Source organism: Saccoglossus kowalevskii, chromosome 6 (assembly GCF_978046115.1).
Source record: "Saccoglossus kowalevskii chromosome 6, keSacKowa6.1, whole genome shotgun sequence".
NCBI classification, from domain to species: Eukaryota; Metazoa; Hemichordata; class Enteropneusta; family Harrimaniidae; genus Saccoglossus; species Saccoglossus kowalevskii.
This window is the reverse complement of record NC_140646.1, coordinates 7,618,491-7,644,708: the sequence shown is the minus strand read 5'-3', so window position 1 is coordinate 7,644,708 and position 26,218 is coordinate 7,618,491. Positions and strand designations below refer to the sequence as shown.

General features: G+C 39.4%; 2 protein-coding genes across 2 annotated transcripts in view; both read left to right on the top strand.

The window, feature by feature from the left end:
* The window catches only part of LOC100370733 (uncharacterized), a 50,219-nt gene extending 36,909 nt beyond the window's left edge, over nucleotides 1-13,310 (top strand). Inside the window, exons 4-6 of the mRNA XM_085499999.1 lie at nucleotides 12,298-12,421; nucleotides 12,732-12,860; nucleotides 12,958-13,310. Of these exons, the coding sequence (XP_085356125.1) occupies nucleotides 12,298-12,421; nucleotides 12,732-12,860; nucleotides 12,958-13,040 (336 nt within the window). The 3' untranslated portion in view covers nucleotides 13,041-13,310. The remainder of the gene's footprint in view (nucleotides 1-12,297; nucleotides 12,422-12,731; nucleotides 12,861-12,957) is intronic.
* Nucleotides 13,311-18,528: 5,218 nt separating this feature from the next.
* LOC102800613 (uncharacterized) lies at nucleotides 18,529-20,536 on the top strand. Its single transcript, XM_006813847.2, has 2 exons — nucleotides 18,529-19,732; nucleotides 20,216-20,536. Exons 1-2 carry the CDS (start codon nucleotides 18,529-18,531, stop codon nucleotides 20,398-20,400), a joined length of 1,389 nt encoding a protein of 462 aa, XP_006813910.2. The 3' UTR covers nucleotides 20,401-20,536.
* The last annotated feature ends 5,682 nt before the right edge of the window (nucleotides 20,537-26,218 follow it).

Below are 26,218 nucleotides of genomic sequence, written 5' to 3'. Positions count from 1 at the left end.
ATAGGACAGTGTCACATTAACTGGGAATCACATATCAAGTTAGAACAGGACAGTGTCACGTTAGCTGGGAATCACACATCAAGTTAGAACAGGACAGTGTCACGTTAACTGGGAATCACACATCAAGTTAGAACAGGATAGTGTCACATTAACTGGGAATCACACATCAAGTTAGAACAGGACAGTGTCACGTTAGCTGGGAATCACACATCAAGTTAGAATAGGACAGTGTCACGCTAACAGGGAATCACACATCAAGTTAGAACAGGACGGTGTCACGGTAGCTGGGAATCACACATCAAGTTAGAACAGGATAGTGTCACGTTAGCTGGGAATTATACATCAAGTTAGAACAGGACAGTGTCACGTTAGCTGGGAATCACACATCAAGTTAGAACAGGACAGTGTCACGTTAACTGGGAATCACACATCAAGTTAGAATAGAACAGTGTCACGTTAACAGGGAATCACATATCAAGTTAGAACAGGACAGTGTCACGTTAGCTGGGAATCACACATCAAGTTAGAACAGAACAGTGTCACGTTAACAGGGAATCACATATCAAGTTAGAACAGGACAGTGTCACGTTAGCTGGGAATCACACATCAAGTTAGAACACGACAGTGTCACGTTAACTGGGAATCACACATCAAGTTAGAACAAGATAGTGTCACGTTAGCTGGGAATCACACATCAAGTTAGAACAGGACAGTCTCACGTTAGCTGGGAATCACACATCAAGTTAGAACAGGACAGTGTCACGTTAACTGGGAATCACACATCAAGTTAGAACAGGACAGTGTCACGTTAACTGGGAATCACACATCAAGTTAGAACAGGACAGTCAGGACAGTCTCACGTTATCTGGGAATCACACATCAAAATAGAATAGGACAGTCTCACGTTAACTGGGAATCACACATCAAATTAGAACAGGACAGTGTCACGTTAACTGGGAATCACACATCAAGTTTGAATAACACAGTGTCACGTTAACTGGGAATCACACATCAAGTTAGAACAGGACAGTCAGGTCAGCCTCACGTTAGCTTGGAATCACACATCAAGTTAGAACAGGACAGTGTCACGTTAACTGGGAATCACACATCAAGTTAGAACAGGACAGTGTCACGTTAACTGGGAATCACACATCAAGTTAGAACAGGACAGTGTCACGTTAACTGGGAATCACACATCAAGTTAGAACAGGACAGTCAGGACAGTCTCACGTTATCTGGGAATCACACATCAAATTAGAATAGGACAGTGTCACGTTAGCTGGGAATCACACATCAAATTAGAACAGGACAGTGTCACGTTAGCTGGGAATCACACATCAAATTAGAATAGAACAGTGTCACGTTAACAGGGAATCACACATCAAATTAGAACAGGGCAGTGTCACGTTAGCTGGGAATCACACATCAAGTTAGAATAGGACAGTGTCACGTTAACAGGAAATCATACATCAAGTTAGAATAGGACAGTGTCACATTAACTTGGGAATCACACATCAAGTTAGAACAGGACAGTGTCACGTTAACTGGGAATCACACATCAAGTTAGAACAGTGCAGTGTCACGTTAACTGGGAATCACACATCAAGTTAGAACAGGACAGTGTCACGTTAACTGGGAATCACACATCAAGTTAGAACAGGACAGTGTCACGATAACTGGGAATCACACATCAAGTTAGAACAGGACAGTCAGGACAGTCTCACGTTATCTGGGAATCACACATCAAATTAGAATAGGACAGTCTCACGTTAACTGGGAATCACACATCAAATTAGAACAGGACAGTGTCACGTTAACTGGGAATCACACATCAAGTTTGAATAATACAGTGTCACGTTAACTGGGAATCACACATCAAGTTAGAACAGGACCGTGTCACGCTAACTGGGAATCACACATCAAGTTAGAACAGGACAGTCAGGACAGTCTCACGTTAACTGGGAATCACACATCAAATTAGAACAGGACAGTGTCACGTTAGCTGGGAATCACACATCAAATTAGAACAGGAAAGTGTCACGTTAGCTGGGAATCACACATCAAGTTAGAACAGGACAGTGTCACGTTAACTGGGAATCACACATCAAGTTAGAACAGGATAGTGTCACATTAACTGGGAATCACACATCAAGTTAGAACAGGACAGTGTCACGTTAGCTGGGAATCACACATCAAGTTAGAATAGGACAGTGTCACGCTAACAGGAAATCACACATCAAGTTAGAACAGGACAGTGTCACGTTAGCTGGGAATCACACATCAAGTTAGAACAGGACAGTGTCACATTAGCCGGGAATTATTCATCAAGTTAGAACAGGACAGTGTCACGTTAGCTGGGAATCACACATCAAGTTAGAACAGGACAGTGTCACGTTATCTGGGAATCACACATCAAGTTAGAACAGAACAGTGTCACGTTAACAGGGAATCACATATCAAGTTAGAACAGGACAGTGTCACGTTAGCTGGGAATCACACATCAAGTTAGAACACGACAGTGTCACGTTAACTGGGAATCACACATCAAGTTAGAACAAGATAGTGTCACGTTAGCTGGGAATCACACATCAAGTTAGAACAGGACAGTGTCACGTTAACTGGGAATCACACATCAAGTTAGAGCAGGACAGTGTCTCGTCAGGTGGGAATCATACACCAAGTTAGAACAGGACAGTGTCACGTTAGCTGGGAATCACACATCCAGTTAGAACAGGACAGTGTCACGTTAGCTGGGAATCACACATCAAGTTAGAATAGGACAGTGTCACGTTAACAGGGAATGACACATCAATTTAGAACAGGATAGTGTCACGTTAACTGGGAATCACACATCAAGTTAGAACAGGATAGTGTCACGTTAACTGGGAATCACACATCAAATTAGAACAGCACAGTGTCACATTAACTGGGAATCACACATCAAGTTAGAATAGGACAGTGTCACGTTAACAGGGAATCACACATCAAATTAGAACAGGACAGTGTCACGTTAGCTGGGAATCACACATCAAGTTAGAATAGGACAGTGTCACGTTAACAGGGAATCACACATCAAATTAGAACAGGGCAGTGTCACGTTAGCTGGGAATCAAACATCAAGTTAGAATAGGACAGTGTCACGTTAACAGGAAATCATACATCAAGTTAGAATAGGACAGTGTCACATTAACTGGGAATCACACATCAAGTTAGAACAGGACAGTGTCACGTTAACTGGGAATCACACATCAAGTTAGAACAGGACAGTGTCACGTTAGCTGGGAATCACACATCAAGTTAGAACTGGACAGTGTCACGTTAGCTTGGAATCACACATCAAGTTAGAATAGGACAGTGTGACGTTAACAGGGAATCACACATCAAGGTAGAACAGGACAGTGTCACGTTAACTGGGAATCACACATCAAGTTAGAATAGGACAGTGTCACGTTAACAGGAAATCATACATCAAGTTAGAATAGGACAGTGTCACATTAACTGGGAATCACATATCAAGTTAGAACAGGACAGTGTCACGTTAACTGGGAATCACACATCAAGTTAGAACAGGAGAGTGTCACGTTAGCTGGGAATCACACATCAAGTTAGAACTGGACAGTGTCACGTTAGCTTGGTATCACACATCAATTTAGAACAGTGCAGTGTCACGTTAACTGGGAATCACACATCAAGTTAGAACAGGACAGTGTCACGTTAACTGGGAATCACACATCAAGTTAGAACAGGACAGTGTCACGTTAGCTGGGAATCACACATCAAATTAGAATAGGACAGTGTCACGCTAACAGGAAATCACACATCAAGTTAGAACAGGACAGTGTCACGTTAGCTGGGAATCACACATCAAGTTTGAACAGGATAGTGTCACATTAGCCGGGAATTATTCATCAAGTTAGAACAGGACAGTGTCACGTTAGCTGGGAATCACACATCAAGTTAGAACAGGACAGTGTCACGTTATCTGGGAATCACACATCAAGTTAGAACAGAACAGTGTCACGTTAACAGGGAATCACATATCAAGTTAGAACAGGACAGTGTCACGTTAGCTGGGAATCACACATCAAGTTAGAACACGACAGTGTCACGTTAACTGGGAATCACACATCAAGTTAGAACAAGATAGTGTCACGTTAGCTGGGAATCACACATCAAGTTAGAACAGGACAGTGTCACGTTAACTGGGAATCACACATCAAGTTAGAACAGGACAGTGTCTCGTCAGGTGGGAATCATACATCAAGTTAGAACAGGACAGTGTCACGTTAGCTGGGAATCACACATCCAGTTAGAACAGGACAGTGTCACGTTAGCTGGGAATCACACATCAAGTTAGAATAGGACAGTGTCACGTTAACAGGGAATGACACATCAATTTAGAACAGGATAGTGTCACGTTAACTGGGAATCACACATCAAGTTAGAACAGGATAGTGTCACGTTAACTGGGAATCACACATCAAATTAGAATAGGACAGTGTCACGTTAGCTGGGAATCACACATCAAATTAGAATAGAACAGTGTCACGTTAACAGGGAATCACACATCAAATTAGAACAGGGCAGTGTCACGTTAGCTGGGAATCAAACATCAAGTTAGAATAGGACAGTGTCACGTTAACAGGGAATCACACATCAAGTTAGAACTGGACAGTGTCACGTTAGCTTGGAATCACACATCAAGTTAGAATAGGACAGTGTGACGTTAACAGGGAATCACACATCAAGGTAGAACAGGACAGTGTCACGTTAACTGGGAATCACACATCAAGTTAGAATAGGACAGTGTCACGTTAACAGGAAATCGTACATCAAGTTAGAATAGGACAGTGTCACATTAACTGGGAATCACATATCAAGTTAGAACAGGACAGTGTCACGTTAGCTGGGAATCACACATCAAGTTAGAACAGGACAGTGTCACGTTAACTGGGAATCACACATCAAGTTAGAACAGGATAGTGTCACATTAACTGGGAATCACACATCAAGTTAGAACAGGACAGTGTCACGTTAGCTGGGAATCACACATCAAGTTAGAATAGGACAGTGTCACGCTAACAGGGAATCACACATCAAGTTAGAACAGGACAGTGTCACGGTAGCTGGGAATCACACATCAAGTTAGAACAGGATAGTGTCACGTTAGCTGGGAATTATACATCAAGTTAGAACAGGACAGTGTCACGTTAGCTGGGAATCACACATCAAGTTAGAACAGGACAGTGTCACGTTAACTGGGAATCACACATCAAGTTAGAATAGAACAGTGTCACGTTAACAGGGAATCACATATCAAGTTAGAACAGGACAGTGTCACGTTAGCTGGGAATCACACATCAAGTTAGAACAGAACAGTGTCACGTTAACAGGGAATCACACATCAAATTAGAACAGGGCAGTGTCACGTTAGCTGGGAATCACACATCAAGTTAGAACACGACAGTGTCACGTTAACTGGGAATCACACATCAAGTTAGAACAAGATAGTGTCACGTTAGCTGGGAATCACACATCAAGTTAGAACAGGACAGTCTCACGTTAGCTGGGAATCACACATCAAGTTAGAACAGGACAGTGTCACGTTAGCTGGGAATCACACATCAAGTTAGAACACGACAGTGTCACGTTAACTGGGAATCACACATCAAGTTAGAACAAGATAGTGTCACGTTAGCTGGGAATCACACATCAAGTTAGAACAGGACAGTCTCACGTTAGCTGGGAATCACACATCAAGTTAGAACAGGACAGTGTCACGTTAACTGGGAATCACACATCAAGTTAGAACAGGACAGTGTCACGTTAACTGGGAATCACACATCAAGTTAGAACAGGACAGTCAGGACAGTCTCACGTTATCTGGGAATCACACATCAAAATAGAATAGGACAGTCTCACGTTAACTGGGAATCACACATCAAATTAGAACAGGACAGTGTCATGTTAACTGGGAATCACACATCAAGTTTGAATAACACAGTGTCACGTTAACTGGGAATCACACATCAAGTTAGAACAGGACAGTCAGGTCAGCCTCACGTTAGCTTGGAATCACACATCAAGTTAGAACAGGACAGTGTCACGTTAACTGGGAATCACACATCAAGTTAGAACAGGACAGTGTCACGTTAACTGGGAATCAGACATCAAGTTAGAACAGGACAGTCAGGACAGTCTCACGTTATCTGGGAATCACACATCAAATTAGAATAGGACAGTGTCACGTTAGCTGGGAATCACACATCAAGTTAGAATAGGACAGTGTCACGTTAACAGGGAATCACACATCAAGTTAGAACAGGATAGTGTCACGTTAACTGGGAATCACACATCAAATTAGAACAGGACAGTGTCACGTTAACTGGGAATCACACATCAAGTTAGAATAGGACAGTGTCACGTTAACAGGAAATCATACATCAAGTTAGAATGGGACAGTGTCACATTAACTGGGAATCACATATCAAGTTAGAACAGGACAGTGTCACGTTAACTGGGAATCACACATCAAGTTAGAACAGGACAGTGTCACGTTAGCTGGGAATCACACATCAAGTTAGAACTGGACAGTGTCACGTTAGCTTGGAATCACACATCAAGTTAGAACAGTGCAGTGTCACGTTAACTGGGAATCACACATCAAGTTAGAACAGGACAGTGTCACGATAACTGGGAATCACACATCAAGTTAGAACAGGACAGTCAGGACAGTCTCACGTTATCTGGGAATCACACATCAAATTAGAATAGGACAGTCTCACGTTAACTGGGAATCACACATCAAATTAGAACAGAACAGTGTCACGTTAACTGGGAATCACACATCAAGTTTGAATAATACAGTGTCACGTTAACTGGGAATCACACATCAAGTTAGAACAGGACCGTGTCACGCTAACTGGGAATCACACATCAAGTTAGAACAGGACAGTCAGGACAGTCTCACGTTAACTGGGAATCACACATCAAATTAGAACAGGACAGTGTCACGTTAGCTGGGAATCACACATCAAATTAGAACAGGAAAGTGTCACGTTAGCTGGGAATCACACATCAAGTTAGAACAGGACAGTGTCACGTTAACTGGGAATCACACATCAAGTTAGAACAGGATAGTGTCACATTAACTGGGAATCACACATCAAGTTAGAACAGGACAGTGTCACGTTAGCTGGGAATCACACATCAAGTTAGAATAGGACAGTGTCACGCTAACAGGAAATCACACATCAAGTTAGAACAGGACAGTGTCACGTTAGCTGGGAATCACACATCACGTTAGAACAGGATAGTGTCACATTAGCCGGGAATTATTCATCAAGTTAGAACAGGACAGTGTCACGTTAGCTGGGAATCACACATCAAGTTAGAACAGGACAGTGTCACGTTATCTGGGAATCACACATCAAGTTAGAACAGAACAGTGTCACGTTAACAGGGAATCACATATCAAGTTAGAACAGGACAGTGTCACGTTAGCTGGGAATCACACATCAAGTTAGAACACGACAGTGTCACGTTAACTGGGAATCACACATCAAGTTAGAACAAGATAGTGTCACGTTAGCTGGGAATCACACATCAAGTTAGAACAGGACAGTCTCACGTTAGCTGGGAATCACACATCAAGTTAGAACAGGACAGTGTCACGTTAACTGGGAATCACACATCAAGTTAGAACAGGACAGTGTCTCGTCAGGTGGGAATCATACATCAAGTTAGAACAGGACAGTGTCACGTTAGCTGGGAATCACACATCCAGTTAGAACAGGACAGTGTCACGTTAGCTGGGAATCACACATCAAGTTAGAATAGGACAGTGTCACGTTAACAGGGAATGACACATCAATTTAGAACAGGATAGTGTCACGTTAACTGGGAATCACACATCAAGTTAGAACAGGATAGTGTCACGTTAACTGGGAATCACACGTCAAATTAGAACAGCACAGTGTCACATTAACTGGGAATCACACATCAAGTTAGAATAGGACAGTGTCACGTTAACAGGGAATCACACATCAAATTAGAACAGGACAGTGTCACGTTAGCTGGGAATCAAACATCAAGTTAGAATAGGACAGTGTCACGTTAACAGGAAATCATACATCAAGTTAGAATAGGACAGTGTCACGTTAGCTTGGAATCACACATCAAGTTAGAACTGGACAGTGTCACGTTAGCTTGGAATCACACATCAAGTTAGAATAGGACAGTGTCACGTTAACAGGGAATCACACATCAAGGTAGAACAGGACAGTGTCACGTTAACTGGGAATCACACATCAAGTTAGAATAGGACAGTGTCACGTTAACAGGAAATCATACATCAAGTTAGAATAGGACAGTGTCACATTAACTGGGAATCACATATCAAGTTAGAACAGGACAGTGTCACGTTAACTGGGAATCACACATCAAGTTAGAACAGGACAGTGTCACGTTAGCTTGGAATCACACATCAATTTAGAACAGTGCAGTGTCACGTTAACTGGGAATCACACATCAAGTTAGAACAGGACAGTGTCACGTTAACTGGGAATCACACATCAAGTTAGAACAGGACAGTGTCACGTTAGCTGGGAATCACACATCAAATTAGAATAGAACAGTGTCACGTTAACAGGGAATCACACATCAAATTAGAACAGGGCAGTGTCACGTTAGCTGGGAATCAAACATCAAGTTAGAATAGGACAGTGTCACGTTAACAGGAAATCATACATCAAGTTAGAATAGGACAGTGTCACGTTAACTGGGAATCACACATCAAGTTAGAACTGGACAGTGTCACGTTAGCTGGGAATCACACATCAAATTAGAATAGAACAGTGTCACGTTAACAGGGAATCACACATCAAATTAGAACAGGGCAGTGTCACGTTAGCTGGGAATCAAACATCAAGTTAGAATAGGACAGTGTCACGTTAACAGGAAATCATACATCAAGTTAGAATAGGACAGTGTCACGTTAACTGGGAATCACACATCAAGTTAGAACTGGACAGTGTCACGTTAGCTTGGAATCACACATCAAGTTAGAATAGGACAGTGTGACGTTAACAGGGAATCACACATCAAGGTAGAACAGGACAGTGTCACGTTAACTGGGAATCACACATCAAGTTAGAATAGGACAGTGTCACGTTAACAGGAAATCATACATCAAGTTAGAATAGGACAGTGTCACGTTAACTGGGAATCACACATCAAGTTAGAACTGGACAGTGTCACGTTAGCTTGGAATCACACATCAAGTTAGAATAGGACAGTGTGACGTTAACAGGGAATCACACATCAAGGTAGAACAGGACAGTGTCACGTTAACTGGGAATCACACATCAAGTTAGAATAGGACAGTGTCACGTTAACAGGAAATCATACATCAAGTTAGAATAGGACAGTGTCACATTAACTGGGAATCACATATCAAGTTAGAACAGGACAGTGTCACGTTAACTGGGAATCACACATCAAGTTAGAACAGGACAGTGTCACGTTAGCTTGGAATCACACATCAATTTAGAACAGTGCAGTGTCACGTTAACTGGGAATCACACATCAAGTTAGAACAGGACAGTGTCACGTTAACTGGGAATCACACATCAAGTTAGAACAGGACAGTGTCACGTTAGCTGGGAATCACACATCAAATTAGAATAGAACAGTGTCACGTTAACAGGGAATCACACATCAAATTAGAACAGGGCAGTGTCACGTTAGCTGGGAATCAAACATCAAGTTAGAATAGGACAGTGTCACGTTAACAGGAAATCATACATCAAGTTAGAATAGGACAGTGTCACGTTAACTGGGAATCACACATCAAGTTAGAACTGGACAGTGTCACGTTAGCTGGGAATCACACATCAAATTAGAATAGAACAGTGTCACGTTAACAGGGAATCACACATCAAATTAGAACAGGGCAGTGTCACGTTAGCTGGGAATCAAACATCAAGTTAGAATAGGACAGTGTCACGTTAACAGGAAATCATACATCAAGTTAGAATAGGACAGTGTCACGTTAACTGGGAATCACACATCAAGTTAGAACTGGACAGTGTCACGTTAGCTTGGAATCACACATCAAGTTAGAATAGGACAGTGTGACGTTAACAGGGAATCACACATCAAGGTAGAACAGGACAGTGTCACGTTAACTGGGAATCACACATCAAGTTAGAATAGGACAGTGTCACGTTAACAGGAAATCATACATCAAGTTAGAATAGGACAGTGTCACATTAACTGGGAATCACATATCAAGTTAGAACAGGACAGTGTCACGTTAACTGGGAATCACACATCAAGTTAGAACAGGACAGTGTCACGTTAGCTTGGAATCACACATCAATTTAGAACAGTGCAGTGTCACGTTAACTGGGAATCACACATCAAGTTAGAACAGGACAGTGTCACGTTAACTGGGAATCACACATCAAGTTAGAACAGGACAGTGTCACGTTAACTGGGAATCACACATCAAGTTAGAACTGGACAGTGTCACGTTAGCTTGGAATCACACATCAATTTAGAACAGTGCAGTGTCACGTTAACTGGGAATCACACATCAAGTTAGAACAGGACAGTGTCACGTTAACTGGGAATCACACATCAAGTTAGAACAGGACAGTGTCACGTTACCTGGGAATCACACATCAAGTTAGAACAGGACAGTAAGGACAGTCTCACGTTATCTGGGAATCACACATCAAATTAGAACAGGACAGTGTCACGTTAACTGGGAATCACACATCAAGTTAGAACAGGACAGTGTCTCGTCAGGTGGGAATCATACATCAAGTTAGAACAGGACAGTGTCACGTTAGCTGGGAATCACACATCCAGTTAGAACAGGACAGTCTCACGTTAACTGGGAATCACACATCAAGTTAGAACAGGACAGTGTCTCGTCAGGTGGGAATCATACATCAAGTTAGAACAGGACAGTGTCACGTTAGCTGGGAATCACACATCAAGTTAGAACAGGACAGTCTCACGTTAGCTGGGAATCACACATCAAGTTAGAACAGGATAGTCTCACGTTAACTGGGAATCACACATCAAATTAGAACAGGACAGTCTCACGTTAACAGGGAATCACACATCAAGTTAGAACAGGACAGTGTCACGTTAGCTGGGAATCACACATCAAGTTAGAACAGAACAGTGTCACGTTAGCTGGGAATCAACCATCAAATTAGAATACGACAGTGTCACGTTAACTGGGAATCATACATCAAATTAGTACAGGACAGTCTCACGTTATCTGGGAATCACACATCAAGTTAGTACAGGACAGTCTCACGTTATCTGGGAATCACACATCAAGTTAGTGCAGGACAGTCTCACGTTATCTGGGAATCACACATCAAGTTAGTACAGGACAGTCTCACGTTATCTGGGAATCACACATCAAGTTAGTGCAGGACAGTCTCACGTTATCTGGGAATCACACATCAAGTTAGAACAGAACAGTGTCACGTTAGCTGGGAATCAACCATCAAATTAGAATACGACAGTGTCACGTTAACTGGGAATCATACATCAAATTAGTACAGGACAGTCTCACGTTATCTGGGAATCACACATCAAGTTAGTACAGGACAGTCTCACGTTATCTGGGAATCACACATCAAGTTAGTGCAGGACAGTCTCACGTTATCTGGGAATCACACATCAAGTTAGAACAGAACAGTGTCACGTTAGCTGGGAATCACACATCAAATTAGAATACGACAGTGTCACGTTAACAGGGAATCACACATCAAATTAGTACAGGACAGTCTCACGTTATCTGGGAATCACACATCAATTTAGAACAGGACCGTGTCACGTTAACTGGGAATCACACATCAAGTTAGTACAGGACAGTCTCACGTTATCTGGGAATCACACATCAAATTTCGCACAGTCATATAACAAAAATGAAGAGGGTGTAAAATGAATTATTTTGTGGCTTTGGGTGCATACTGTGACACTGAAATCAACTTTACTTTTCGAATTCAAACCTAACCACCAGACTTGTTATGAACAGCGACTTTTTCATCCCATTAAATTTATAATTAAATTTTATTTAACTTGCCTGTAAAATTTGTATGATGTGACGTGATGTTATGTGTAACGATATGATGCAAAGTGCGACGCAATGTGATGATGTGTGGTGTGTTGAGTTGTGATGTGATACGATGTGTTTGGTGTATTAAGATGTGATGTGATACAATACAACACGATACAATGCATGTAATAATATTTATAATACCATTACAGATTCCATGTGACGGATACAGATTGGTATTCCCACCAGCACTCGGTGTCATATTTTTCTCTGTGATATACTATATTGTGTCTTCCATCGTTCAGCCTGTACACCTTACCTACGCCTTAGTTTCAGGTACGTATCGATATCTTTGCAGATTTGGAACCACCGTTCATCGAAATAACCACACTATACCTCCTTTTAGCAGATAAATTTTATAATAATATGCCTTTAATTAACACCCAATATTGTACATACAGATACTGGACTATATGTATAATCTATGTTATAATATGGACTGGTTATTTTGAGGATACAGCTATGCGATAGTTAAACAATAGTTAGAATATTAATTGTAAGTTCTTACATTTGTTGTTGTTGTGTGCGTTTGTTTGTGCACCTAAATATTTTATTTCTAAATGTCTTATTTGATGGTAAATTTTAGGTGCTTTATTTGGTTTCATCATGTACGATGTGCAGCACTACTTTTTGCACCATAGCAACCCAAGAAGCAAGGTGATGCGCAAGATCAAGGCATACCATTCCAACCACCATTTTGTGCAGCACTCTAGGGGTAAGTATCAGAGACAGACATTGAACATTGTGCATGTTTTTTTAAAGCATAGTTTTATTGCAATTGAACATTGTTGTTCTTTACGTTTATTTTTCAGGATATGGCGTCTCAATATTTGGCCGGATATGGGATGTGGTCTTCAATACAGGCTTTGATGATGTGGACACCAAACTGGAATAACCAGCAGTCTAGCTGTGTATTTGTGATAGATAATGAACTGCAAATTGTCGGCGTTATACATACGTTTCCCGCCCTCTCTAACTATATTATTTTATCTTACAATGCAACTCTTTATACAATTTGTACTTCAACAAAACAACTTTATAAGAGTTTCTCCATGATGGAATTGTTTTATATTACTGTTTTGTATCACTGTTCTTTTTTCTGTGTGTGTAGTATTCAATTTGTCAACCATGATTGGATAAGACAATCCACGTAATGCCAATTAAATTGCATTGTGGGTAATTTATCAAAAGCGAAATGCAAATAATATCGTATTATTATACCATACCGATATTATCATCTGTTTTTCCCTTGTTTCTAAGATTTACCTGAAATTTCACCTGGGTGACTACTTGACTTATACTAGAATTGAACATTTGATGGCCATTATACCTAAACATTTTTTCTGGGCTACAAATGTTGGCGAATAGTCCTGGTGGTAATAACACTTTGATGTAGAATCGGATGATCTCCTTTCGTTTTCGCAAATCGGGTTCATATCTTTTACTTTGTGGTTTTATATTTTAGTTGAGATATGTCATATCAATGACTCAGAGATAATGTTATCTTTACCTATGTTGTTACCCCTAATTATCTATGGGGGACACTGTGCATTATGGGTAAATCTATACAACCCTTCTATAATATAGTCAATTAATGAGGTAGTCGATCGGACGTCGATTACTAATTCGCTAATTGTTGACGATAAAACGAAACTCTAGAGGTATTTGTTCATTAAGTTGTAGAATGCATATTGTATCCAAGATACTTATAGAATCTTATTATAAGGCATTGGTTATTTGAAATCACGGGGAGGGGGTGGTCTTTGAGTGTGGCAAGTGCAATTTTATTTCATGGTGTCTTATCTGTACATTTTCTTTTTCTATTCTGCAACACCTTGCATGCATTTTTTCTATTTTTCAATAAATCTTCAAGCACGCCCTCATGATTTCAAATGACCAAACTCATTTTACAGGGAATAGATGGGTGTGGTGTATTTTGTGTGGCGTGATCACCTTTCACTGTGACGTCACGCGAATGGCAAGATTCATACATTGATGACGTTCGTGACGTACGAGTCGAAGCATTGAATACGTGCGTGACGTATGAGTCGAAGCATTGAAGACGTGCGTGATGTATGAGTCGAAGCATTGAAGACGTGACGTAGAGTACATGTTGAAGCGCACGTACACATGAATTGTAAAATGAACAACAAAATAACGAAACCATATCTGTAATAGTTTTATTTAGAAAGGAGTGTAATATAACCGTATCTGTATTATTTATGAACACTATACCAAATGAACGTATCTGTAGTTTGCTGGTAAGTTCACAGCCCAGCGTTCATTGACACTTTTATATTAGTGAGTCACGTTAGACCGGTCAGACAGATATGAATCACTCCGCTGTCACGTGATATTTTATGTACAGACTTTAAGTGGCAACACTCGAAAGCGTACCTCAATATAGCAATGTTGAATTCTGAGGGATTTAAATTATGTAGATAATATTACTTGTATCATTACAAATATGTAGTTGTATATTTATTGTTGGGAAATAAAGAGGCTTTGCAACGAAGCACAAGTGTTGCAATCTTTTGTTATATTTATTTTTCTGAACAAATCGTGTCTCAGGTGTCTGGACCACCTTGATGCTGTTCCTATCATGTCCCAGCTGCCTGGACCGCCTATATCCTGGCCCTACTACGCCTCGAGTGCCTGAACCGCCTAGATCCTCAGTGGCGGCGGTACCGGGGGTGTTCGCCCCCTGAAAATGTTGGGGGCGTCGCCCCACCAAAAATCAAGCTGAAATAGTGTTTCAGAGCGTCCAGATTTCAAACTTTCCAGGGTACCATGGCCTGGATCCCCTAGTAAAGTCGCGCCACTCGCTAGGGGTGATGAGTAGATCTCCGCCCCCCATGCACAATTTCGCACTGCCGCCTCTGATCCTGGTCTTATCGTGCCTCTGAGCCGCGACTAGATTTCCGATGATCCCTAATGGAAGTACTAACCATGCTCAATGTAGCCTAACTAGAAATTGGGCATATTATTAGCCCCCACCCGGGAGGGGGATTTGTAGTTTCGCCTTCGTCAGTCCGTCAGTTCGTCCGGAGTGATTTCTCGGAGATGGCTGAACTGATTTTTTTGAAACTTGCTACAAAGACAAAGTGGTCAACCATATATGTGCACGTCAGTTTATTTTCCGACTCGATCAAATATGGCCGACTGGCGGCCATTTTTAATGCCAAAATTCAGTCAAATTCGGTCCTTGTGTGTCCATCGTCAAAGAGACCACCCATTCAGATGCACATTGTGTTACTTTTTTGAAATGATCAAATATGGCCGACTGGCAGCCATTTTCATTGTTAATCATGGCTTTTGTCTGTCCATTCAAGTTAATATTGAGAGATGCCTTGACTGATTTCAATGATACTAGGTACAAAGACATAGTGACGAGGTATACATATTCACATGGATTTGATAAAATATGGCAAAATCTTGTAAAATCAAGTTTTTTGGGTGTGTCCATCATCATTTCTCGGAGAAGCATGGGTCGATTTTGCTTGACCACTGGTACAGATGCACATTGATTTATTTTTTCAAGGAATCAATTAATGAGCTCATTTGCATATTTAATTTTAATTTTGAATTTGTGTTGATATCTTGTGAACTAATAGTCCAAATCAGACCAAACTTGGCATATAATTACTTGATCTGTCAATATAAGATGTGTGCTATGTAATATTGACGTTCAACTTAATTAATGAACTAATTTGAATATTTAATTAATTTTGAATTTTTGTTAATATCTTGTGAACTAGTAGTCCAAATAAGACCAAACTTGTTATAGACTTACTTTATCTGCCAATAAGATTTGTGCTATGCAATATTGAGGTTTAACTTAATTAATGGGCTCATTTGCATATTTAATTAATTTTTAATTTTTGTTAATATCTTGTGAATTATTAGTCCAAATAAAACCATACTTGTTATAGACTTACTTGATATGTCGATATAGGGTATGTAATGTTGTCTTTCAACTTAATCTTCCTACCCGATTTTATACATATACATGCAAACTTTATAATTCATAGCCAACTATAATCACATCTGACAAGTGGGAGCTGTGTCATCTTCAGATGACTTGTTTACAGTTTGGAATCGGCAAAAGATGCCGGAACCAAAGTTCGAATATGCTTCTGGGAATATTTTAATGCTTACACTGAGCTATTCTCAACTGATCTCCCATGACTACGCCCTGAGTCACGGTGATCGAACAAGACTTGGTGCATGCTGCGATGGTGTGGCCGTAGGAGGATTAGTTACAACTTATACTCTAAATTAAATAAATGATATAATAAATAATTGCTAAATGTAAAATAAATGTGATTCCAGTGATTTAAGAATGGTTGCAAATCACTCGTTTTATATTTTCTTTTTGTATACACCACTGGATATCTGATACACTGTTAGCATGGTATAAGTGTCGTTTGTGCATTTGTTTATATGAATTGTCAATTTCAATTTATATCTATACATTTAAATATAATGAATGTAACCAATTAAATTATTTTCATATAATAAATTAGAAATATAATTAGTTGTATATAACGGAAATAACTGGTTAATTATTTATAAAAAATGAAATAAAAAAAACATATTTAAGTAATGTCAGAATTTCATTATTCGTATATAATATGTCTGTGGTACTTTGTATAGAAATAGTGTGCCTAAGTATGCTTTTTCAGTTTTATATACATATATTTCAATGCTCAGATAATTATATACAAACAATTTGGCAAATATGTCAGTTTTCCAATATTATATACATTTCAAAATTCTTGAAAACTCATTAAATGGTTTACAAACCACTCGTTTCACAGTTTCTTTTTTATGTAAATCTGTTGACATCCGGCACACACCAAGTAAGCCATTGTATACTTTCAATGTATTCGAAAATAGACTGAGTTTTAATTACCAAAATTTATTTTTGTGTAGCAACGCTGGCTTGAAACATGGTATATTTAAGAGAAAACAGTCGTTCATAGTACTTTAGTCAGTTAAATGTACTGCGCCCTCATTTTTCAAAACGACAATGTTATATTCTGAATTAGCCCGTATTAGTCCCTGGTGTGGTATGGTGTCAATTTTTTTAATATTGAGGCGATATTTGTTAAATTCTGTATTTATTTTCTGTAAACTACATGTCGTAAACTTGTTTGGAATGTCGTAAAAATGTGATGTTTATCTGTTGTTATCCATGGCAAAACATTCTACACCCCTCAGTTGATATTGAATCGAACAGGTTTACGGTAGATTACTTCTATTATATAGATTTTTGTATTCCAATGATATTAACTCAATACTCAGCATGTCTTAATATTTTTTAAATAAAATAATTATATCTTTCTACTTATCCACTTAGTAAATCATGGCTGAACTCAAAAATAATGTATTTGTTAAATCACAGTTGATAAATTACTGGTCATAATGTGTTTACAATGAATAGCCTTCCTGTATGCAAATGAATAGGACGCCCTTTAACACAAAGGGTTGACCATTACAAAAAATACAAAGAAAAAAGCATCTGCAAGGGTTTAATAACAGAGACAATTCTGTACACATAAATCTTAGAAAAAAATCAACGCCATGGGAAAAAAATCACTGGAAATTTACAATGGAATAAATAACACAAAACTAAGTAAATGACAAAAAATATTTTGTACACTTTTTGTTTCACCTCACGTGTTTCTAATGGTTCACAGTCCTGTGATAGGAGGAAGCTTATGCAGGCATTGTATTGTATGTATGGAGTTTATACATTAAAGCCCAACTGTCCGCATGGGACGGGTAACTTTTGAGTCAGGTTGGAACAAACAAAGACTTCCATGCCCTGTTCTAGTAACATTTTTATTCGTGGCTTCCCTGCATTTAACATTTTGTCAATTTTATACTGAATAATGTTATTGGGTGAAGTTCAAACCGCTTTCTTTCGTTGGCTGATACAATGGTTATTGAGCGAGATGCGCTTATGGCGTCCACACCATAGATGTCCAGACTCAATTTTGAGACTACGGTGCGGAACCTAATGAAGTACGCAGGTCAATATTATGGAGCTTGATTAGATCTGGTTCAAGTTCAATGATATATTTAATTGTAATGATTATAATACTTAACATCGCCTTTAAAATGTTTAAATTTAAATTGCAAGAGTATCCAAGCGAACATTAATAACGATGCACACACATCGCACCCACCTTTCAACAGTAATGTACTATGTCAACAAACTATTGTAACGCTATCTGGTCGACGAGTGATCGATCATTCCATCGATGATATCATGCGATTGTTGAACTGTGACCATCTTCTAGTTAGTTTGTTTCATCAATATTTTCATCACGTTCACAGTGTCTCGTTAACTTGAATTTACATCGAGTCTACTGACCATGCATATTTGGACAATCTGCGCGTACGTCGGAGTTTTCTTCGTAATAATTACAGAGGTGTACGCAACAAATGGCAAACTGCAATGGAGCGAATTCGAATCAGCTGCTATGGATTTCAATAAATTTGACAAGGAGCCCGTCGTGGGACTTCATCTCGCGTTAGCTGGCGATACCAGCGTAGTTGTTTCCTGGCTAAATACTGGTCACTTTGTACCCGAGTCTCAACCGCCAATCTGTGCATACGGCCAAATAGCTGACGGTTTCCAAGCCATCTCTACTGGTAAAGCTTATACGTACACAGCGGGTGATTTTGATTCTATTTTAAATAAGGTCGAGATCGATATCGCTAAAATCGGTGTAAAACAGGGAGATAGGGTGTATTACAGATGTTGTAACCCGAATCTTGGGGGATGGAGTCCATCGTACAATTTTACTCTGTTCACCGGGGATGTTAGTACACTATCTAACTTTAAATCCCAACGCAGTCCAACGTCCAGAAAAAGTGCAAAAATCGCCTTGATGGCTGATCTTGGAGTGGGCAATGGAAGATACACAGCATACAGTATTAGCCAGTACGTTCAAAACGAGGCAATACAGTTGGTTGTACATGCCGGTGATATCAGTTATGCAGATGATTTTAGCTTAATCCAACATAACAATTCGTTTGTCTGGACCGAGTATTTTGCGATGATACAACCATTCGCAGCCTACGTCCCATATATGGTCGGCCCTGGCAACCATGAAGCTCAATTTGATTTCGCCGCTTATAAAAACTGGTTCACAATGCCCTACAACATCAGCCAATCGAAATCTCAGTTTTATTACTCCTTCGATTACATGGGAGTACATTTCGTTGCCATGTCAACCGAACACGACTTCACTCCCGGTTCAACTCAAAATATATGGTTGGAAGAAGACCTGATAAAAGCAAGTCAGAATCGAGAGAAGGTACCGTGGATTTTTGTTCACGGCCATCGACCTCTCTATTGCAGTAGTATTGTCGACTGGCTACCGAGATGTATTACAGAAGCGAAGACATACCGTGCTAACATCGAACACTTACTATACAAATATAAAGTAGACATCTACATGGCTGGTCATAACCACCAATATGAGAGATCATATCCTGTCTATAATGGAACAGTTATAAGTAAGAATTATATCAATCCACAAGCCACTGTGTATATCGTTAACGGTGGTGCAGGTAGGTATCTCTCTACCAATGATAACAATACATCATTCAATGTACGAAATCTGTTGGTATGTATCCCAGACACGCGACACTATATAGGGTTGCGATTTAATTGAAGTTCAATTACAATTCTATATAGGATTGCGTTTTAATTCAAATTTAATTAAATAGAAACATAACATCAAGTGACTTGACATGAAAATGTTTGCGTAGCTTAGGTTTAGCATGGAAGGTACTAACGTTAGTACCTTCCATGGATTTACTATAAGACTAGTAATACAATTGTAAAGGGGGTAGGTATTGTACAGTTCTATTAATATTAATATAAACTCTGCAATACATTGTCCCTTTACTAACCCCAAGCTACGGAAAACCTATGTATAAGTTGACGGAAGTCGGTATATCTATCTGTATTTTTGTCCTCGCAACATTAGTAATGCAAGTATACACACGAACCACCACCGAACCTAACTTCCCGTCATTTGTCGTCTACAGGTAACCCAGAAGGAAATGATATAACGTTTATGCCTGAATCATTCGTTCCTTGGCGTGCTAAAATTGCAGACACTTCCCACACGGGATGGATGACAATGGATATCACTGAGACAAGTCTGCATTTCAAGTATATACTGAGTGAAACGTGGCAAAAATATGATAAGTTTACAATAACACGAATATAACTCAAATGTCTAATTTACGCTAGTAAATGCGAGTCAACTCGAACTTTAACGTCCTTGTTATTATGATACTATATCTGTATTGTTAATATTAAACACAATATAATGAAATAAACCTGTCTGGGATAGCAGAAAGTAATTATACGGGAGTGTTTTATTTTCCCTATCTTTACTCAATTTGGATTACCTTGAACATGAACGAACACGGTGAAAATGGACGGGTTTACTGTGATAGGTATTTTTGATGGTTAAAAACCTTTCACTTAGGTAACCGGGATTCGGTCGTTTCCACGCTAGGCTGACAAAAGACACACACAAGCTTCGTTCATGTTCCCAAAACGATTCTCTGCCAAGTCCCTGGTTTTTCACCCGAGACAGCATTAAATCCATCTTTATTTCTTGTCACCCCTTAACCAATTACAATCAGTATAAGAGACTCCAAGGCCTTTCCTTCCAACAAACAACCAATCACATGAAAGTTTTACACATCATAATCAATTAATTACTCGTCAAGCTGTCTAGAGAAAACATTTCTATACATTGTCAACACTAACTAATATTGATGGGGTAATAATCTCGCACTAACATTCCACCAAGATACTACCTTTTTTAAACTCGCAAACAACATTGGTTTAGAATTACAGCTACTGTCTTGTATCTTAAAAACTGCAGAGTCATAAGATGTTTTTGGTTGATTTCGACCAGCTCGCCATCTGGTCTTGTCATTAACCTTTATCAGTATATGTCATGACAACCACTGTCAAACTGACTGAAATATAAATCATGATACAACCCCCTGTTTTACATTCTGCATGTTCTCCGAACATACCGTTCCAATACCAAGGATGTCATCACCTTTATATTTCACACGTCAAATACATCAACAATTGTTAAGCAAGTAAAATACACTCTAATATAACAAAATACATAGTTTCAAATGAGTAAATACAATGATTACATATGGTAATTATAATTTCAAATAAAAAGCTATAAATTTAAACACTACTGTTATGATTCTAAAATACAATAGTTATATATATTTAAATAAAAAGATTATGAGGTTAAATACATTGGTTATATTTTCGAATATCCTACTCTATCAAGGAGAGGTGCCAGCACTTCACTTGCTATCCCAATTATTCAGTATTGGGTTCCCTATCTACTGCATACTAATAATATCCCTGGGAATCTCGGTATATACTTCAGATAGACCTACCAATAATCTATAATGATTCCCTACCCCTTCCACAGCCATGCACTTACTATCTTTCCACTTTGGTATCTTAACGGCTTTGGGCAAAGGAATTACACGTTCTACACCATGAAATTTGTATTTTAAATCACCCCATTCGATATTCAACACGGACGAAATTATACCACGTTCAACTGTTAAATTCTCGATCACGGGTCGCTTTGCAAAGGCCAAATGGCTCGGAGACACGTACAGGGTCATAACATTTACCAAGACATACAGCTTGTCATTGGATATCTCTAAAATTAACTTAGTACGGGGCAATTTAGGTGCACGATACATTATAGAGCGATTACGATAACACTTGCACAATCGAATAACCGCCAATATTAATAAGAATCCTGAACACATTAAAATCAGAATTAACGAAATCTCGCAAGGGGTGGTCCGTAATTAACTCGTCTACTGGCAAATATAACGTTTTAGCCCGGGCCCTGGGAAGGGTTGCAATCAATATGCTCAAAGTTCTCACCTTACAAACTGTATATACTGACAAAATCAGTGACCCTGTGCTTATAATAGCCAGAATGGTTTCAATTATAGTAATAGTTTTGACTTCCAAAAACGGTAAGGCAGGGGTTTCATCCGTAATGTCGCTAAATAATTTGTCTACTTTTGAATAATAAATTGGTTTATTTTTTCTTAATAAATCTGCCGTTCTGTTTAAATCTACCACCAAACGTGCATCAGAACGTACAATTTCCTCGAAATTCCCTCTGTTAATGGTGATGTTAGGGAGTTGTACTCGCCACGGGTTTTCATACATCGATTCCCCCGTAATTTCTGTCAAATCATCTGGGTCATAAAAGGGTATTAAGAATGGCAAATTTACCGGATGCAGAAACGTGGGGGCCTCGTCTTCTGTGCAACTGGTTAACAATGGCGATATATAGAGATTGTCGGAATTTATAGCGCATCCACAGGGCAATTTAATTATACACATTGTACAACCTTCAATAGGCTCAGGGCTTTTATCCCCGCATGCTATTAACCATTTAGTATCATTGCTATTTACCAAAATATTCCCCTGTCCGATTTCGAGAATCTTAGGGTCGTATACTGGGTTGAGTATTAAATCTATTTTACATGTGTTATGAATTTCCTCTTTATTATCATAGAACAAGGCCTTCGTACACGACGACTTACGCATATTTATCATGGTAATCACAGAGGGACAATCTTTTACTGTCAGACCAGTACAAGACGAAATTTGGTCTGCACTCATTTCAATGTAGTAAGTTTCATCTTCATTAACCCCAAAATACTCTGCAACTGACGTTACCTTCGTGCGCCCGTTCTTTGCTGTATTATTGTCGAAATGCTGAGGTTTATCACCTAAATTATAAGGGAGGGGCATAGGCATGACTATCACTTTATACACTTCGAATATGTCGTTTTTTATAGTAATGGGGATTCCAACCTTTATGTACACATTATTGTCTGTACGCCGAAATGTCACTCTCGCATTATGGTAATAATAATTCAAATTCGTGTATGCTATATCAAAATTAGGATATTTCTTTCGTAGCTTCTTTCGCACTGCCCTTAAAGCATCCCCTAACACTCTCGGTCCTACCAACTGCAAAGGTAACCTTTCTTGTAATAACACGTCAATCGAACTCACCCTACGTTGTGTCTCCCTTTCAAGTAACTGTAACGCTTGTAGGCGTTGAATAGCATATCGAAACATTAAATGTGTGGATCGCCGTTCATAATTTAATTCTTTTTCTAACGCCTCTTGATTTAGTTCCATTCTGTTCAAGCGCTTTCTCCATTGCGATAAATCAGATACGATTGAATAAATGGCCTCATGATTTTCCTTAATCCCATTCAGAGCATTCTCTATTCTTTTATTCGTTGTGAAAACATATGAGTTTAAATCATCTTCGTACGCAACAATTTGATCTGTCATAACCTCGGTGGAACTTTCCAATGCCGCTACATGCCGTCTCAAAATATTTACGTCGTTCGACGTGGCCGTTCCGAATAAAGATTTCGATACCTTCCCTACAAAGTCTAATAATCCCCTTTTCTGCCGTTCATTTCCCAAATTCCTTTTCTCTATCTTTGGAAATAACACACGAATCGCTCGTTCATCTCTCGAAATATGATACATATAAAACTTATTCTGTTGTCCGACTAACTTCAAAGTTTCCCCGTATTCCTCACAAAACTTCGGAATGAGGTGAACTGTTTCGTTCGAACATAATGACTCATTCATACTCATCATAGGAATATCTAAATAAGGTATTGCGAACGTATGATGCCAGTACGTTAGGCTGTTATCGATGTTTGCTACCCGTTCAAACAATACTCCATAATTGGGGCGCAGAACATAATCTCTCATCTGCACAGACGGTTTCCATCGTACGACCAGTAATACACTAATAAATATCAACGCTATTCTCATCTTGACATCAATTTCTCGGGAGACGCACTATAAATTAGTAATGAAATGAAAAGAAAGGGGTATGACACATGATAAATGAAAAATTCGTGGCCAATTCTCAATTTGCGTGGTCGAATGGTAAAATTAAGTACCCACCTAAAGCGTTTCCTATGTTCTCATCAAATTGTCCATGGCGTCACCGCCCGGCGTCTTCATGAAAGTGTGACCCCCAACACCAAACCCGTACGTAGCTATAGTGCGGACATAACACTTCCATGTAATTTAAACTTAGGCTTTATCATGGATTCTTTCCACGCTCCTTGAGAAATGGTCTCGTATGAATGAATTCGTTAAGTATTGTCGTTAGTAATGAATGATGTGCGTCCCAGGGCCTAAATAACACTCGTCTTGTCACACACTAATCTCTTTTTAATATACTTCTAAACCATTAATCAACTTTTCCCGCCTTCTTTTATTCGCTCTTGTCGATCCCATAAGGGGTATCGGATGGTCTTCTAAAAATAATCTCGCCTGTTCGTTTAAATTCTCATAACATTCCCAAGAATTTTGATCTTTTGGGTACCCCACCCATTTAATAAGATACTCTTTTCTACCGTTCCTTAGCCTACCCTTAATAATCTTTTCGATACCAAAATATCCGCTATTCTTACTATTCATCTCTGTGTCTCTGGGCCCTACCGAATCATTTTCTCCTTCGGGTATATCATCTAAATTAGGAACATTTTCTCCAGGAATTTCCGTTTGAGTGGACGGGGGTTCACTTTGCATTTCCGTACCCCTCTCATCAGCATTCACGATTTCAAACTCAGGGGCTTCCTCAAATATATCTCCTTCATTTTGTTCTTCGCGTAAAGCTCCGCGTTTCAGTCTGTTTACATGAACTATATTTTTAAATATTTTCCCATCGCATACGCGTTGCAATCGAAAGTTCACGGGAGATACTTTTTCGAACGTGCGATATGGGCCGTGCCACCGATGTTCTAGTTTTTTACTCAATCCCGATGTTGCTTTAGGCGTGTACAAATAAACAATATCCCCAACTTGGAACGTACTTTTTTTCGCTCTTCTGTCAAAATAATATTTCATTTTTTCTTGATTAGCCTCAATGCATTTTAAAGCAGTCTCATGGGCAACCTTTAATTTTTCCTTCAGTAATTCCGCATAATCTCGGGGTACTTTATTCTCTTGTTCTGGTTCTAATAACACTGTGTCTATTGGCAACGTCGCCCGTCTCCCATATGTTAAGTAAAACGGTGTTTCTTGAATCGTTTCCTGTTTAGTTACTCTATACGCAAATAACGCGGCCGGTATAAATACATCCCAATCTTCCTGTCTAGAGTCGCAAAACATACTTAATATTTGAATTAATGTTTGATTAAAACGTTCCGTATTCGCGTTACATTGTGGATTATATGGCGTCGTGTTTGCTTTTCTGATTCCAAACATTTGGCAGGTCGCTTTGATTACTTCCGACAAGAAATTTTGACCCCTGTCTGACAAGAGACATCTAGGTGCTCCGTACCTGCATATAATTTCATCAAATAGAATCCTAGCTGTTGTTCGAGCATTCATGTTTTCCGTCGCGAACGCCTCGGCCCATTTCGTAAAATAATCAGTAAACACAATAATATACCGATTTCCCGCCCGAGTTTTATGCATGGGCCCAATAAAATCAACTCCGACCCTATGCCAAGGGGCTTCTATTTTTAACGGTATCAAGGGGGCCTTGGAGCGTAGTTTAGGAGATTTCCTAGTGGCGCAATCTACACACGTAGACACCCAACTATGGATTTCAGAAGCCATTTTTGGCCAATAATAACGCTGCCTGATTGAAGCATAAGTTCTTGCAAACCCAAAATGACCTGCCGTTACTTCATTGTGAAATTGTTCTAAAACGCGATTTCTTAATTTATGCGGAATGACTAACTGTTTTACGCAATCCTGTTCTTTACTAAATTTACCCTTGGGGAACCAGAGGTGATATAATTTTCCATTCTCCATAACATATTCGTCTCTAGTATATGCTAATATTCGCGCCTTGCGCGGTTCAGGCGGTAGGGTCCCGTTTATTAAATAATCTATTATTTGGCTTATCTCTGGGTCGGCTCGTTGCATTTCGCTAACATTACACCAGCCTGTCTCTGCAGGCGTTCCACCGA

Bases quoted from the DNA above. Each gene is read 5' to 3' on its own strand.
- LOC102800613 (XM_006813847.2), top strand. From the start codon at position 18,529: ATGCATATTTGGACAATCTGCGCGTACGTCGGAGTTTTCTTCGTAATA. The intron at 19,733-20,215 runs GTAGGTATCTCT...TGTCGTCTACAG, and splicing joins TATCGTTAACGGTGGTGCAG to GTAACCCAGAAGGAAATGAT.